This window comes from Cetorhinus maximus, chromosome 1 (genome assembly GCF_964194155.1).
Source record: "Cetorhinus maximus chromosome 1, sCetMax3.hap1.1, whole genome shotgun sequence".
Taxonomy (NCBI): domain Eukaryota; kingdom Metazoa; phylum Chordata; class Chondrichthyes; order Lamniformes; family Cetorhinidae; genus Cetorhinus; species Cetorhinus maximus.
Window position 1 is genome coordinate 65,296,259 of NC_135879.1, and position 18,896 is coordinate 65,315,154.

The window sequence follows — 18,896 nt, forward strand, 5'->3', positions numbered from 1 at the left end:
AGACCTTGGGCAGGATCTTTCGCTCAGCATGCAGGCGTGAGCCCGACACACCCAAGCGGGAAATAAAGCGCGTTAACTTCAACGTGTGCACTTGCAATAGTTAGGTCGGCGGACGTGCGCCGGAGCCGGCAGCACACCTGCCGACAATTAAAAGGCCTATTAAGGCCATTAAGTTAACAATTGTGCTGAATTTTTCACTGCCCATTCAACTTTTGCATTTGCCTTTGCATTTTTTAGGAAACCTCATCCACAGGAGTGATGAGGTTTCCTAAAGCAAATAAAAATAAAAGAAAAATTTTACACATGAATTAAAAACATGTCCCTGCTCATGTGACAGCTCCATGCCTCAGGGAGATTGAAGCACACTTCCGCGCATGTGCGTGAAGTTAGCGCTAGGCCGGCCTCACCCCCCCCCGCCCCCCCCCCCGGCTCAGTGCTGCCGCTCACGTTCCTGGCTGGTCGGGCCACAGTTAGCCTGCCTGTGTAAAATCAGGGTCGGCTTCCTGACTACCCCTGCCAAGGGCAAAATTCTGCCACTGGGGCATATTTGCGCAAATCATTGAATGTAACAAGAAAAGATAAAGTGATTAGATGTGGGATCCTGGACTTTATAGTTGGAGACATAGATTACAAAAATGAAGAAGTTATGATGAATCTGAACACTAATTTAGCTCAACTGGCGAATTAAGTCCAGTTTTGGGCACTGCACTTAAGGACACGAAGGGTTTAAGAGAGGTTGCAGTAGAGAGTTATGAGAACGGTTGCATGAGATGAGCGACTTTAGTTACTCGGATAGGTTGGAGAAGCTGGTGTTGTCCCTAAAGGAGAGAACATTGAGAAGAGATTTGAGAGAGCTCCTCAAAATCATGAGGGACCTAGACAGAGTACATGAGAAATAAGAGCAGGGGTAGGCCATTCAGCCCCTAAAGCCTGCACCACCATTCAATAAGATCATGGCTGATCTGCCCCAGGCCTCAACTCCCCTTTTGTGCCAGCTCCTCATACCCCTCAACTCCCCAATATTTCAAAAATCGATCTACCATCTATTTAAATACTTTCAATGATCTAGCCTTCACAACTCTGAGGTAAGAATTCCAGACATTCACTACCCTCTGAGAGAAGAAATTCCTTTGCATTTCAGTTTTAAATGGGTGTCCCCTTATTCTGTAACAAGTTTGAGATTCCCCCTAGTGGAAACATCTTCTCAACATCTACCCTGTCAAGCTCCCTCAGAATCTTGTACGTTTCAGTAAGATCACCCCCCATTCTTCTAAACTCTAATGAATAAAGGCCTAATATGTTTAGCCGTTCTTGATAAGTCAACCCCTTCATCCCTGGAATCAGCCTCGTGAATCTCTTTTGAACTGCCTCCAATGCCAGTATATCTTTCCTTAAATACGGGGACCAAACTGTACTCAGTAGTACTGCAGGTGCGGCCTCACCGACACCCTGTACAGTTGTAACAAGACTTCCCTATTTTTAAACTCCAACCCCCTAGCAATAAAGGCCAAAATTCCATTTGCTGCCTTAATTACTTGCTGCACCTGCATGCTAACTTTGTGTTTCATGCACAAGAACACCCAGATCCCTCTATGCTGCACTTTTTTGGAATCTCTCTTCATTTAAATAACAGTCTGCCTTTTGATTTTTCTTACCAAAGTGCATGACCGTACACTTTCCTACATTAAACTCCATCTGCCAAGTTTTTGCCCATTCACTCAACCTGTCTGTATCCCCTTGCAGATTCCTTATGTCCTCATCACAACATGCTTTCCCACCTATTTTTATATTGTCGGAAAATTTGGATACATTATACTTTGCCCCCTCCTTCAAATCATTAATATAGATAGTAAATAATTGAGGCCCTAGGACTGATCCTTGTGGCGCTCCACTAGTTACGCCTTTCCAACCTGAAAAAGACCCATAAATCCCGACTCTGTCTTCTGTGTGTTAAGCAATCCTCAATCCATGCTAATACATTACCCCCAATAATGTGAGCTCTTATCTTGTGCAATAGCCTTTTATGTGGCACCTTATCGAATGCCTTCAGGAAATCCAAATATACTATATCTACCGGTTTCCCTTTATCAACTGTGCTTGTTATATCCTCAAAGAACTCCAGCAAATTTGTCAAACATGAATTCTTTTCACAAAACCATGTTGACTCTGTTTGATTGCGTTAAGCTTTTCTAAATGTCCTGCTATTTCTTCCTTAATAGTGAACTCTAGCATTTTCCCAACGACAGATGTTAGGTTGACTGGCCTAAAGATTCCTGCTTTTTGTCCCTCTCCCTTCTTGAACAGGGGCATCACATTAGCGGTTTGCAAATCCGCTGGGACCTTCAAGGAATCCAGTGTGTTCTGGAATATTTCGACCAATGCCTCCACTATCTCTGCAGCCACTTCCTTTAAAACCCTTGGATGCAGGCCAAGACTTGTCTGCCTTTAGTCCCATTAGTTTGATAAATACTTTGTCCCTTGTGATAGGGACTGTTACAAGATCTTTCCTCCCATTAGCTCCTTGCTTATCTGATGCCTTTGGAATGTTTATAGTGTCCTCCACCATGAACGGTGATGCAAGATATTGGTTTAAATTATCTGCCACTTCCATGTTCCCTGTTATCAATTCTCTAGTCGCATCCTCTAAGGGTCCCACGCTCACTTTAGCTACCCTCTTTCTTTTTATATACCCGTAGAAGCTCCTGCTGTTTGTTTTCATATTTCTTGCTAATTTACTTTCATAATCAGATTCCTCCCTCTTTATTAGCTTTTTAGTCGCCTGCTGCTGGTTCCTAAAAAATTCCCAATCCTTTGGTCTACCACTAGTTTTTGCCGCTTTGTATGCCTTAGTTTTTGATTGGATACTCTCCTTGACCGCCTTTGTTAACCAAGGGTTCATCCTTCTCATCGAGTTTTTCTTTTTGACTGGGATAAATTTTTGCTAAGCGTTATGAAATATCTGCTTAAATATCTGCCATTAATCTTCCCCTTAGTGTATTTCCCCAGCTCGCTTTAGACAACTCTTTCTTCATACCTCTGTAATTACCCTTATTTATGTTGAGGACACTGGTTTGAGATTCAAATTGCTCGCCCTCAATATAGTCATAGACTCATAGAGGTCTACAGCACAGGAAAAGGCCCTTCGGCTCATCAGTTCTGCACCAGTCAAACAAGTACCTAACTATTCTAATCCCATTTTCCAGCACCAGGCCCATAGCCTTGTCTGCCATGGCATCGCAAGTGCACATCCAAATACTTCTTAAATGTTATGAGGGTTTCTGCCTCTACCACCCTTTCAGGCAGTGAGTTCCAGATTCCCACCACCCCCTGGGTGAAAAAATTCTTCCTCACATCCCCTCTAAACCTCCTGCCCCTTACCTTAAATCTATGTCCCCTGGTTATTGATTCCCCCACCTCCCTCCCACCCCCAAGGGGAAAAGTTCCTTCCTGTCTACCCTATCTATGCCCCTCATAATTTTATACGCCTCAATCATGTCCCCCCTCAATCTCCTCTGCTCCAAGGAAAATAACCCCAGTCTATCCAATTTCTCCTCATAACTAAAACTCTCCAGCCCAGGCAACATCCTGGTAAATCTCCTCTGCACTCTCTCTCGTGTAATCACATCCTTCCTATAACGTGGATTCCAGAACTGCATGCAATACTCTAGCTGTGGCCTAGCCAGTGTTTTATACAGTTCAAGCATAACCTCCCTGCTCTTATATTCTGTGCCTCGGCTAATAAAGGCAAGTATCCCATATGCTTTCTTAACCATCTTATCTACCTGTCCCACGACCTTAAGGGACCGGTGGACATGAACACCCAGGTCCCTCTGATCTTTGGTACTTCCCAGGGTCCTACCACTCATCGTGTATACCCGTGCCTTGTTTGTCCTGCCCAAGGGCATCACCTCACACTTATCCAGATTAAATTCCATTTGCCACTGTTCAGCCCACCTTTATCCTCCTGTAATCTAAGGCTATCCTCACTATTCACCACCCTACCAATTTTCGTAACATCCGCGAACTTACTGATCAACCCTCCTACCTTCAAGTCTAAATCGTTTATATGCACCACAAACAGCAAAGGATCCAACACCGATCCCTGTGGAACCCCACTGGACACAGGCATCCAGCCACAAAAACACCCTTCGACCATCACCCTCTGCTTCCTGCCACTCAGCCAGTTCTGGATCCAAATTGCCTTGGACTCCATGGGCTCTTACCTTTGTTATCTGCCTCCCATGCGGGACCTTATCAAAAGCCTTGCTAAAGTCCAAGTAGACTTCTTCAAATGCATTGCCCTTATCTACACACCTGGTCACCTCATCGAAAAATTCAATCAAGTTGATCAGATTTTACCTCCCTTAACGCAACCACGCTGACTGTCCTTGATTAATCCCTGCCTCTCCAAGTGTAGATTAATTCTGTCCCTCAGAATTGCTTCCAATAGTTTCCCCACCACTGAGGTTAGACTGACTGGCCTGTAGTTCCCTGGTTTATCCCTGCCTTCTTGAATAATGGTACCACATTGGCTGTCCTCCAGTCCTCTGGCACCTCTCCTGTGGCCAGAGAGGCATTGAAAATTATTGCCAGTGTCCCTGCTATCTCCTCCCTTGCCTCACTCAACAGCTTGGGATACATTTCATCCGGGCCTGGAGATGTATCTACTTTTAAGCCTGCCAGACTACTTAGAACCTCCCCCCTTTCTATGCTAATTTCTTTAATTATATCACAGTCCTCCTGCCTGATTTCCATACCCATGTCGTCCCTCTCACTTGTGAACACCGACACGAAGTATTCATTTAGAACCCTACCTACGTCTTCCGGCTCCACACACAAATTACCACTATGGTCCTTAATGGGCCCTACTCTTTCCCTAGTTATCCTCTTACTATTAATGTACTTGTAAAATAACTTTGGATTTTCCTTTATTTTATCTGCCAGTGTTTTTTCGTGCCCCTTTTTGCTGTCCTAATTTCCTTTTTAAGTTCCCCCCTACACATTCTATACTCCACTAGGGCTTCTGCTGTTTTGAGCCCTCAGTATCTGCCATAAGTCTCCCTTTTTCGCAATCCTGTATATCCCTCAACATCCAGGGTTCCCTGGATTTGTTGGTCCCACCCTTTATCTTTACTGGAATATGTTGGCCCTGTACTCTCCTTATTTCCTTCTTGAATGAGCCTCACTGCTCTTAGGCAGATTTACCTAAAAGTAGCTGCTCCCAGTCCACTCTGGCCAAATCATATCTGATTTTATTAAAATCGCCCTTCCCCCAATTTAGAACCCTGATTTCTAGCCCATCCTTGTCCTTTTCCATAACAGCCTTGAATCTAATGAGAGTTATGATCACTATCTGCAAAATGCTCCCCCACTGATACCTCTACCACTTGTCCGGCTTCATTCCCTAAAATTAAGTCCAGGACAGCCCCCCTCTTGTAGGACCTTCTATGTACTGGCTTAAAAAGCTCTCCAGGATGCATTTTAAGAATTCTGCTCCCTCTAAACCTATCACACCATGACTAACCCAGTTAATGTTGGGGAAGTTGAAATCCCCCACTGTTACAACCCTATTATTTTTACACTTCTCTGAAATTTGCCTACATATCTGCTCTTCTGTTTCTCCCTGGTTTGGGAGCCTGTAGTACACTCCCAGCAATGTGATTGCTCCTTTTCTGTTTTTCAGTTCTACCCATATGGCTTCATTTGAGGAGCCTTCTAAGATGTCATCCCCACCTTATTGCTGTAATTGATTCCTTGATCAATATTGCGATATCCCCTCCCCTTTTACCTCCTTCCCTGTCTTGCCTGAAGACCCTATATCCTGGAATATTGAGCTGCCAATCTTGCCCCCCTTTCAACCATGTCTCTGTGACAGCAATGACATCATACTTCCATGTGTTAATTTGTGCCCTCAATTCATCTGCCTTATTTGTCAGACTCCTTGCATTAAAATAAGTAACATCCAATCTTGCCAAACTCCCATGTGCCTTAACTGGCCTATCATTTCTATGCCTTCCAGACTCACTTGCTCTCTCTTCTGATTTTGGCTGTGCGTCTCCTCCTGCTAAAGCTCCGCTCCGGATCCCATTCCCTTGCCAAGTTAGTTTAAACCCTCCCCAGTAGCACTAGCAAACCTGTTCGCAAGGATGTTGGTCCCATTCCGGTTCAGGTGCAATCCGTCCGCCTTGTACAGGTCCCACTGCCCCCAGAAACGGTCCAAATGTCCCAGAAATCTAAAGCCCCCTCTCCTGCACCATCTCTCCAGCCATGCATTCACCTGGACTAACCTATTTCTGTACCCACTAGAGCGTGGCACTGGAAGTAATCCAGAGATTACTACCTTTGTGGTCCTGTTTTTTAATCTGTTTCCTCGCTCCCTAAATTCTGCTTGCAGGACTTCAGCCCTCTTTCTACCTATGGCGTTGGTACCAATATGTACCATGATCTCTATCTGTTTCCCCTTTAGAATGCCTTGCAGCCGTTTAGTGACATCCTTGACCCTGGCATCAGGGAGGCAACATACCATCCTGGAGTCACGTCTACAGCCGCAGAAACGCTTGTCTGTTCCCCTTACTGTCGAGTCTCCTACCACTTTTGCTCTTGCCCTCTTTTTCCTCCCGCCCTGTGCAGCTGAGCCACTCACGGTGTCATGAGCACAGCTGCACTCCCCAGAGGAACCGTCACTCTCACCGTTTTCCAACACGGGAAAATGGTTCTCGTGCGAGATGCACCCTGGGGAAATCCTGACCACCTCCCTGACATCTTTCTTCTGACTGGTGGTCACCCATTCACCCTCTGTCTGCACTTCTGTAAGCTGTGGGGAGACCACGTCTAAAAACATGCTTTCCACGAAACTCTCAGCCTCGCGGATGCACCTCAGTGCCTCCAGTTGCTGCTCGAGCTCCGAAGCTGCAGTTGGTGGCACTTCCTGCACACGTGGTCGATCAGAATGCAAGGAGTGTCTAGGACTTTCCACATGTTGCAGGCGGTACATAACAAAGGACTGAGCTGCTCTGCTATGCCTCTAGTTGAAAACAAACCCTTTAATTTAAATACAGTAAAAAAAAAGTTAAATTATTTATGCACTCTAAATAAAAACTAGAACCCTTACCTTTCCTTAGCTTAATCTATTTTAAACTGGAGAAAAGCACTTACCAATCAGCTCTCACCTTTGTGCTGACGTCACTTTTTGAAGTGACTGCTTCACCGCGATGTTGACTGCAGGATGCTCTTCCCAGACTGCTTCACCGTGATGCTGACTGCAGGATACTCTTCCCAAATTTCAAACTCTACCATGTTGTGATCGCTACCCCTTAGAGGATCCTTAACTATGAGATCTCTTATTAAACCTACCTCATGGCACATTACTAGATCTAAAATAGCCTGTTCCCTGGTAAGTTTTGCAATGTATTGCTCTAAGAAACAATCCCTGATGCGCTCTACAAATTCGTCTTCCATGTTACCCCTGCCAATCTGATTTGTCCAGTCAATATGCAGGTTAAAATCATCCATGGCAATTGTAGAGCCCTTCTTACATTCCTCCTTTATTTCCAGAGTTATACTTTGCCCTACAGGGTCTATAGACAACTCCCACACGTGACTTCTTCCCCTCGCTATTCCTTATTTCCACCCAAATTGATTCCACATCACAACCTATTTCACCTATACCACTACTCACCACTGATACCTTCCTTTATTAACAAAGCTGCCCAACCTCCTTTTTCTTTTTTGCCTATTTTTCCAGAACGTCAAATACCCTTGAATATTGAGCTCCCAGTCTTGCTCGCCCTGCAACCACGACTCTATAATAACTATCGAGTCATATCCATTTATTTCTATTGTGCCATCAGCTCATCTATATTGTTACAAATGCTGCATGCATTCAGATAAAGAGCCTTAAGCTTTGACTTTTTACCATTATTACTCATTCTGGTTCCAATTTCTGCTGTACTCTTCTGCTTATATTGCCTGCCCCTTCCTGTCACACTTTGATTATCGTTCGCCTCTTCACTACCCTGAGCCTCCGCTCTCACAGAATCACAGTGCATAAGAGGCCCTTCGGCCCATCGAGTCTGCACCGACAAGTGAGAAACACCTGACTACCTACCTAATCCCATTTACCAGCACTTGGCCCATAACCTTGAATGTTATGACGTGCCAAGTGCTCATCCAGGTACTTTTTAAAGGATGCGAGGCAACCCGCCTCCACCACCCTTCCAGCCAGTGCATTCCAGACCGTCGCCACCCTCTGGGTAAAAAAGTTTTTCCTCACATCCCCCCTAAACCTCCTGCCTCTCACCTTGAACTTATGCCCCCTTGTGACTGACCCTTCAACTAAGGGGAACAGCTGCTCCCTATCCACCCTGTCCATGCCCCTCATAATCACGTACACCTCGATCAGGTTGCCCCTCAGTCTTCTCTGCTCCAACGAAAACAACCCAAGTCTATCCAACCTCTCTTCATAACTTAAATGTTTCATCCCAGGCAACATCCTGGTGAATCTCCTTTGCACCCCCTCCAGTGCAATCAAATCCTTCCTATAATGTGGCGACCAGAACTGCACACAGTACTCCAGCTGTGGCCTCACCAAGGTTCTATACAACTCCAACATGACCTCCCTACTTTTGTAATCTATGCCTTGATTGATAAAGGCAAATGCCCCATATGCCTTTTTCACCACCCCACTAACATGCCCCTCTGCCTTCAGAGATCTATGGACACACACACCAAGGTCCCTTTGTTCCTCAGAACTTCCTAGTGTCATGCCGTTCAGTGAATACTTCCTTGTCAAATTACTCCTTCCAAAGTGTATGACCTCACACTTTTCAGGGTTAAATTCCATCTGCCACTTATCTGCCCATTTGACCATCCCATCTATATCTTCCTGTAGCCCAAGACACTCAACCTCACTGTTAACCACCCGGCCAATCTTTGTGTCATCCGCAAACTTACTAATCCTACCCCCTACATAGTCATCTATGTCGTTTATATAAATGACAAATAACAGGGGATCGAGCACAGTTCCCTGTGGTACGCCATTGGACACTGGCTTCCAGTCACTAAAGCATCCTTCTGTCATCACCCTCTGCCTCCTACAACTAAGCCAATTTTGAATCTGCCTTATAAAATTACTCTGTATCCCATGTGCACTTGCCTTCTTTATAAGTCTCCCATGTGGGACCTTGTTAAAGGCTTTGCTGAAATCCATATAAACTACATCAACTGCACTACCCTCATCTACACACCTGGTCGTCACCTCAAAAAATTCAATCAAATTTGTTAGGCATGACCTCCCTCTGCCAAAGCGATGCTGACTATCCCTGATCAAACCTGATAGATACTCTCCTTCAGAAATTTCTCCAATAGTTTCCCTACCACTGACGTGAGACTCATTGGCCTGTAGTTCCCTGGCTTATCTCTACAAGCCTTAAATAGCGGAACCACATTAGCTGTTCTGCAGTCCTCTGGCACCTCTCCCATGGCCAGAGAGGAATTAAAAATGTGGGTCAGAGCCCCTGCGATCTCCTCCCTTGCCTCCCTCAGCAGTCTGGGACACAAATCATCTGGACCTGGAGATTTGTCCACTTTTAAGCCTGCCAACACCTCCAATACCTTGTCACTCCCTACATCAATTTGCTTAAGAACCTCGCAGTCTCTCTCCTCGAGTTCAATATCTTCATCCTCATTTTCTTGGGTGAAGACGGATGTGAAGTATTCATTCAACACTCTAGCGATGTCCTCTGGCTCCACCCACAGATTGCCCCCTTGGTCCCTTATGGGCCCTACTCTTTCCCTGGTTATCCTCTTTCCATTGATATACTTATAGAATATCTTGGGATTTTCCCTACTTTTACCAGCCAGAGCTTTCTCATATCCCCTCTTTGCTCTCCTAATTGCTTTTTTAAGCTCCACCCTGCACTGTCTCCACGAATGCCTCTGCTGATTTGCTTCCCTTGCACCTGCTAAAAGCCTCTCTTTTCCTTCTCATCGTAACCTGAATATCTCTGGTCATCCATGGTTCTCTGGGCTTCTTACTCCTTCCTATCACCCTAGAGGGAACATGTTGAGCCTGTACCCTCCCCATTTCCTTTTTGAACACCCCCCACTGTTCCTCTGTAGATTTCCCCACAAGTAACTGTTCCCAGTCTACCTTGGCCAGATCCTGCCTTATTTTACTAAAATCCACTCTCCCCCAATCCAAAACACTTTTTTGCAACTTGTCGATTTCTTTGTCCATAACAAACTTAAACTGTACCATGTTGTGGTCGCTATCACTAAAATGCTCGCCCACCACCACCTCAGCCACCTGTCTGGCTTCATTCCCCAGAATTAGGTCCAGCAATGCACCGTTCCTTGTTGGACCCTCTACATATTGACATAAAGAGTTCTCCTGTACACATTTCAAGAAATCCACTCCATCCAAGCCCTTAACACTATGTCTATCCCAATTAATGTTGGGAAAGTTGAAATCACCTAATACAATTACCCTATTGTTATTGTTTTTACACACCTCCACAAATTGTGCACATATTTGCTCCTCAATTTCCCGCTGACTATCTGGGAGTCTGTAATAAACACCTAATAATGTGGTGGCCCCTTTTTTATTTCTAAGCTCTATCCACAAAGCTTCATTCGATGCCCCCTCCAAGATATCATCTCTCCTAATTGCAGTAACAGACTCCTTAACTAATAATGCAACGGCTCCTCCTCTTTTACCCCCTCCCCTGTCTCGCCTGAAGATTCTATATCCCAGAATGTTGAGCTGCCAGTCCTGCCCTTCCCTTAACCATGTCTCAGTGATGGCTACTATATCACAATTCTACATGTCAATCCTCACCCTTAACTCATCCGTTTTACCTGTAATACTCCTGGCATTAAAGTAGAGGTCATCCAGCCTTGCCTTACTCCCTTGAAGCTTATTGCAGCTGTACTCCCTCTGACTTGATTGTTTTACTGTATTATGATGTGTCCCTATTCTGCTAACATTCTGTGTCCCCTCCCCCTGCCGAATTAGTTTAAATTCCTCCCAACAGCACTAGCAAACACGCCCGCAAGGATGTTAGTTCCACTCTGGTTCATATGTAGACTGTCCCGCTTGATCTTTTAAACTTCCCTTCAATTAAGCCCTCTCCCCACTGATTAGTTTAAAGTCCTATTTACAACTCTAGTTATATGATTCGCCAGGACACTGGTCCCAGGTTCAAATGAAGCTAGTTCCAACAGAACAGCTCTCTCCTTCCCCAGTACTGGTGCCAGTGCCCCATGAATCAGTACCCATTTCTCCCACACCAATCTTTGAGCCACACATTTACCTCTCTAATCTTATTTGCCCTACATCAATTTGCACATGGCTCAGGTAGTAATCCGGAGTTTATTACCTTTGTGGTTCTGCTTTTTAATTTAGCTCCAAGCTGCTCGTAGTCCCTCAACAGAGCCTCTTTCCTAGTCCTACCTATGTCGTTGGTACCTACATGGACCACAACAACTGGATCCTTCCCCTCCCATTCCAAGTTCTTCTCCGGCCCAGAAGAGATGTCCTTAACCTTAGAGCCAGGTAGGTAACACATAACACATCTTCCTGGACTCTGTCTTTGCTGCAGAGAACAGTATCTATTCTCCTAACTGTGCTATCCCCTATTACTACTACATTTCTCTTTCCTCCAACCCCCCTCCCCCCCAACCACCACTTGAATGCCACTCTGTACCATGGTGCTGTGGTCAGTTCGCTCGTCCACCCTGCAACCTGTGCCCTCGTCCACACCAGGAGCAAGAACCTCGTACCTATTGGACAAGGGCTTCTCCACGCTTCTCCTGCAGATCCGCTCTCCGTGTGCTCCCGGCTGTCCTCTCGCTGTTTTAAATTGTGAAAATCCCGGCTCTTCTCTCGCTGTTTTAAACTGTGAAAATCCCAGCTCTCCTCTCACTGTTTTAAACTGAGTTGACAGGGAGAAACTGTGCCCATTGGTGGGAGGGTTGAGAACCAGATGACAATGATTTAAGCTGAATGACGACCAGTGATGCCACAAGGAAAAGTTTTATTACACAGCCAATGGTTAGGATCTGGAATGCACTGCTTGAGAGTGTGGTGGAGACAGATTCAGTCATGGTTTTCAACAGAAATTGGATAAGCACCTGAAGGGAGAAAATTTGTAGGGCTACAGGGAGAGGGCGAGGTGTGGGACTAGCTAAATTGCTCTTGCAGAGAGCAGGAACAGTGTTGGTTATTTCCTGTGCTGTAACCATTCTTCTAATGATTAATAAAGATTTGTTGTTTTCCCACAAGTTCCTTTGCTTTACTTTTCATTAATGATTTTAGTTGAATTTTAGTATATTTGAGATTGTTTGGTTTTGTTTCGTTTTTGTGTTTTCTTCAGTTCCTGTGTCTGACAGAAACATTTTTATGTGTTTGTGTGTCTGTAGGTGAAACAATAAAATGAATGCTCAGATTTCCACTCATTCTGTAAATTTTAGAAAATTCAGAATATTTTAATGCTTGAAGATGATTGACTTAAAACTTATCTATGTTCTTAGAAAGGTGTATTTCAGCTGAAAGATTTGGAGAAGATTGCCCCAAAGGAGAAAGGGATCAGTAGGTATCAATTTTATTGTCACCACTTTCTGCTGTCTTACCCGTGAGGTTACAGTATTTGGAACTAGTTATGGCTCATTTTGTTTTTGCACATTTAATCATGCGCATATTACATAACGGACAGTTGGCTTCAGTTGACAATAAAATTGACATTGTTTTGGAATGTATGTAACAGTTACATTTAAGAAGTTAAACCAGTAACTTTCACAACTGGAAAATGAGTAGATTGGGAATCACAGTTAGCAAACACACTACCCTTTCACCTTTAGAATTGGATTCAATGCAACTCCCACTGATTGGATTAAAATGTTTCTATTCTAGCACGAGGAATTGGATTCAGCGTAGCTTGCATGGATTGGATTAAAATGTATCTATGTTAGCATGAGGGTTTGTTGTGGAAAATTTCAAACTATTTTTAGTTGTGGCATGGCCACAGCAAAAAACTATCCACAATCTGGTACAAATTAACCATCAGAATAGTTTACCTGTTTCATAATCCTGCCAGGATAAAATTGGCATCCACTGTTACTAGGCCACACATTGAATGCAGAAGGCAATTTAATTTAACGATGCTACATTTACAGTTGCTGAGAAAACTCTATCATTGAGCCTTTTTCTTGTTGAGATTACTTTCCCTTCTGCCTTTATGTCACTTCTAAAGAGTTGTCAATCCCCCTCACTTTTTAGAACATAAAGGGCATTTTACAACAGCGGGATTTTACGTTCCCACTGTCGTCAATGGGATTTATAATGGCTCACCGCATTTTACGGCCTCGTCCCCACCGAAATGGGGCCGTAAAATTCTGCCCAATGTGTTTCTTTGCCTCTTGTAGGAGAAGGAGCACCAATGTATATTAGCAAAGGCTACGTCTTGCACTTTGATCATTAATCAGTGTCTCTGAGGACTCCACTTTCCAAAGAATTGCACCATGTGCTGCAAGTGGAATTTTGGATCCACCTCCTCTATATGTACCACTCTGCCAGTGATCGTTAAGGTCACAGGTGTCATTAACTTCTATGCCTCAGGTTGTTTTGCTGTCACTAGGAACATCAGCATAAATAAAGGAACTACTGGTGCATAGCGAATAATGGCTGCATTGATTTGTTACTTAAAGCTAGCCATTTCATCAATTTCCCTATGGAAAACTGGTGGCAACTTGCTGGGTCTGATTTTATTGAGTGACTGGATTTTCTGAGGTCCACAAAGTCATAGATTGCACTAATGTGGCCATACATGCTCTTGATTATCGGCCAGGTAAATGTCAGCAGATAAAGAGAACACTCGTTCAGGGGAAAGCTTATTTTTGACCAGCAGCAAATGATTATGCTTCCCATCAGTGCTATAACAATATTTTTATTGTAAAGCTGTCCAGCATGCCAACAGTCTTTAACCCAGAAAGTTAAGTATTTGGGTAGCTTCTTGGAGCTCAAGGCTATCCTCTACAGCCATCCAGAAGATGACGCCAATATGTGCTCCTAAGATTGCAACTGAGGAGTATGTTCAAGATCAACTTTAGGAGGCATTATTGATTTGGGGACATCTTGCAGTATGGTGTTTAGCGGTAAGTTACATCCTGCACACCTTTGGCTTCAAAGGAGTCTCCATGAGGAAAGTGCAGCAAAGAAACTTTAAAAAAAAAACATTTGGAAGCAAAGAGCATTGCAGTTTACAAAATATATTCTGATGTTCGAGGCTTTCTCTTGTTTACTATATCTACCCATTGCATGAACCGTCCTGTGTACATCTTTCCTCTCCCCGTCACAAACATTCTATTACTTATAAGACCCTCTCTGTGAGCATCAAATCGCACAGCTCCCAAGCATGCCATGTACAAACAAACATACGAATTAGGAGCAGGAGTGGTCTACTCAGCCCCTTGAGCCTGCTCTGCCATTCAGTAAGATCATGGCTGATCTGATTTTAGCCTCGACTCCACAGTCCCTATGGCCTTGAAAACCTTTCACCCCCTTGCTTATCAAGAATCTATCTACCTCTGCCTTAAAAATATTCAAAGACTCTACTACTACCTTTTGAGGAAGAGAATTCCAAAGACACTCAACCCCCTAGAGAAGAAATTGTTCTACATCTCTGCCTTTAATGGGCGACCCTTTATTTTTAAACAGTGACCCCTAGTTCTAGATTCTCCCACAAGAGGAAACATCATTTCCACTTCCACCCTATCAAGACCCCTCAGGGTCTTACATGTTTCAATCAAGTCACCTGTTACTCTGATAAACTCCAGCCTAGCTTGCCCAACCTTTCCTCATAAGACGACCCTCCCATTCCAGGTATTAGTCTAGTAAACTTCTTTGCACTCTTTCCAACGCATTTACATCCTTCCTTAAATAAGGAGACCAATATTGTACATAGTACTCCAGATGTGGTCTCACCAGCACCCTGTATAACTGAAGCATAACCTCCCTACTTTTCTATTCAATTCCACAATTGGAATACTGTGTCGTAATAAACCCTCGCAATACACAATAACATTCTATTAGCTTTTCTAATTACTTTCTGCACCTGCATACCAGCCTTTGGCGATTCATGCATTAGGACTGCCAGATCCGTCTGCATCTCAGAGCTCGGTAATCTCTCACTATTTACATAACATGCTTTTTTTATTCTTCCAGCCAAAATGGACAAATCCACATTTTCCCACATTATACTCCATTTGCCAGATCTTTGCCCACTCACTTAGCCTAAGTATATCCCTTTGTAACCTCCTTATGTTCTCTTCACAATTTACTTTCCTACCTATCTTTGTGTCATCAGCAAATTTAACAACCATACATTCGGTCCCTTCATCCAAGTCATTTATATAAATTGTAAAGCAGTTGAGGCCCTAGCACTGATCCCTGTGGCACACCACTCGTTACATCTTGCCAACCAGAAACTGACCCATTTATGCCTACCCTCTGTTTCCTGTTAGCTAGCCAGTCTTCTATCCATGCCAATATGATACCCCCTACACCGTGAACTTTTATTTTCCACAGTAATCTTTGATGTAGCTCCTTATCAAATGCCTTCTGGAAATCGAAGTAGAGTACATCCATCCTTTGTCCACAGCACATATTACCTCTTCAAAGAACTCCAATAACTTGGCTAACCATGATTTCCCACTCTCAAAACCACGTTGACTCTGCCAGATTACCTTGAATTTTTCTGAGTGCCCTGCTATAACGCTTCAATAATAGATTCTAACAGATGTTAAGCTAACTGCCCTAAAGTTTCCTGCTTTCTGTCTCCCAACCTTTTTGAATAAAGGAGTTACATTCGCTATTTTTTTAAAAATTCATTCATGGGATGTGGGCATCACTGGCTAGGCCAGCATTTATTGCCCATTCTTGTTCAGAGGGCATTTAAAGAGTCAACCACATTGCTGTGGAGTCACATGTAGGCCAGACCAGGTAAGGACGGCAGATTTCCTTCCCTAAAGGACATTAGTGAACAAGATGGATTTTTACGACAATGGTTTCATGTCGTAGTGGGATTCGAACCCAGGCCCCCAGAGCATTACCCTAGGCTTCTTAGGACCTAGTGACAGTACCGCTATGCCACCGCCTCCCATAGGGACTAATGGGAATGTCCCTGAATCTAAGGAATTTTAGAAAATTAACACCAATGCATCAACTCTCACAAGCTACTTTTTAAGACCCTTGGATGAAGTCTGTCAAGACCTGGGGACTTGTCAGCCCGCAGCTCCAACAATTTGCTCAATACCACTTCCCTGGTGATTGTAATTTTCTTGAGTTCCTCCCTCCCTTCCACTTCCTGATTTACAGCTGCTTCTGGGATGTTACTTGTATCCTTTATAGTAAAGACCGATGCAAAATACCTATTCAGTTCATCTGCCCTCCTTATTTTCCATTATTAATTCCCGAAACTCACTTTCTATAGGACCAACGCTTACTTTGTTAACTTTTCTTTTTTAAATATCGACAGAAACCCTTACTATCTGTCTTTATATTTCTAGCTAGCTTTCCTTGTACTCTAATTTTTTCCATCCTTATCAATCTTTTAGTCATTCTTTGCTTTTTATATTCTGCCCAATCTTCTGACCTGCCACCCATCTTTGCACAGTTATATGCTTTTTCTTTAAGTTTGATAGTGTCTTTAACTTTAGTTAATCACGGCTGGTGGGCCCTCCCCTTAGATTTTTTCTTTGCTGTTGGAACCTTACCTATTCTGTGTATTCAGAAATGCCCCCTTAAATGTCTGCCACTGCTTCTCTATTTGCCTGCCAAACAGCATAAGCAGCAAGTGATAGAGCTAAGCAATTCCACAGCTATGGATCAGATCTAAGCTCTGCAGTCCTGCCACATCCAGTCATGAATGGTGATGGGCAATTAAACAACTCACTGGAGGAGGAGGCTCCACAAATATCCCCACCCTCAATGATGGGGGAACCCAGCACATCAGTGTAAAAGATAGGGCTGAAGCATTTGCAACAATCTTCAGACAGAAGTACCGAGTGGACAGAACTACCTCAGCCTCCTCTGGAGGTCCTCAGCATCACAGATGCAAGTCTTCAGACAATTCGACTCACTCCACATGATATCAAGAAACGGCTGAAGGCACCGGATACTGCAAAGGTTATGGGCCCTGACAATATTTCAGCAATAGTACTGAAGACTTGTGCTCCAGAACTTGCCGCCACCGTAGCCAAGCTGTTCCAGTACAGCTACAACATTGGCATCTACCCAGTTATGTGGAAAATTGCCAAGGTTTGTCCTGTACACGATAAGCAGGACAAATCCAACAGGGCCAATTACTGCCCCATCAGTCTACTCTTGATCATCAGTAAAGTGATGGAAGGGGTCATCAACGGTGCTATCAAGTGGCACTTGCTTAGCAATAACCTGCTTACTGACGCTCAATTTGGGTTCCTCCAGGGTCACTCAGCTCCTGACCTCATTACATAGAAACTAGGAGCAGGAGTAGGCCATTCAGCCCTTCGAGCCTGCTCCGCCATTCATTATGATCTTGGCTGAGCATCCAACTCAATAGCCTGCTCCCGCTTTCTCCCCATACCCTTTGACCCGTTTCGCCCCAAGAGCTATATCTAACTCCTTGAAAGCATACAATGTTTCGGTCTCAACTACTTTCTGTGGTAACGAATTCCACAGGCTCACCACCCTCTGGGTGAAGAAATTTCTCCTCATCTCAGTCCTAAATGGTCTACCCCATATCCTCAGACTGTGACCCCTGGTTCTGGACTCCCCCACCATTGGGAACATCCTTCCTGCATCTACCCTGTCTAGTCCTGTTAGAATTTTATAGGTTTCTATAAGATCCCCCCTCATTCTTCTGAACTCCTGCGAATATAATCCTAATCGACTCAATCTCTCCTCATAAGTCAGTCCCGCCATCCCAGGAATCAGTCTGGTAAACCTTCGCTGCACTCCCTCTATAGCAAGAACATCCTCCCTCAGATAAGGAGACTAAAACTGCACACAATATTCCAGGTGTGGTCTCACCAAGGCCCTGTATAATTGCAGCAAGATATCCCTGGTTCCTGTACTCGAATCCTCTCACTATGAAGGCCAACATACCATTTGCCTTCTTTACCGCCTGCTGCACCTGCATGCTTATCTTCAGCGACTGGTGTACAAGGATACCCAGGTCTCGTTGCACATTCCTCTCTCTCAATTTATAGCCATTCAGATAATAATCTGCCTTCCTGTTTTTGCTACCAAAATGGATAACCTCACATTTATCCACATTATACTGCATCTGCCATGCATTTGCCCACTCACTAAGCTTGTCCAAATCACACTGAAGCATCTCTGCATCCTCCTCACAGCTCACCCTCCCACCCAGCTTTGTGTCATCTACAAATTTGGAGATATTACATTCAATTCCCTCATCTAAATCATTAATATATATATTGTGAATAACTGGGGTCCCAGCACTGATCCCTGCGGTACCCCACTGGTCACTGCCTGCCATCCGGAAAAAGACCCGTTTACTCCTACTCTTTGTTTCCTGTCTGCCAACCAGTTTTCTATCCATCTCAATACACTACCCCCAATCCCATGCGCTTTAATTTTACACGCCAGTCTCTTATGTGGGACTTTGTCGAAAGCCTTCTGAAAGTCCAAATAAACCACATCCACTGGCTCCCCCTCATCAACTCTACTAGTTACATCCTTGAAAAATTCCAGTAGATTTGTCAAGCATGAATTCCCTTTCATAAATCCATGCTGACTCTGTTCGATTTGCCACTGTTTTCCACGTGCTCAGGTATTAAATCTTTTATAATGGACTCTAGAATTTTCCCCACTACCGACGTCAGGTTGACAGGTC

General features: G+C 44.1%; 1 protein-coding gene across 1 annotated transcript in view; it reads left to right on the forward strand.

The window, feature by feature from the left end:
- Nucleotides 1-18,896, forward strand: part of mnd1 (meiotic nuclear divisions 1 homolog (S. cerevisiae)) — a 58,719-nt gene that overhangs the window by 10,761 nt on the left and 29,062 nt on the right. The window contains exon 3 of the mRNA XM_078541597.1: nucleotides 12,532-12,589. Within this exon, the coding sequence (XP_078397723.1) occupies nucleotides 12,532-12,589 (58 nt within the window). The remainder of the gene's footprint in view (nucleotides 1-12,531; nucleotides 12,590-18,896) is intronic.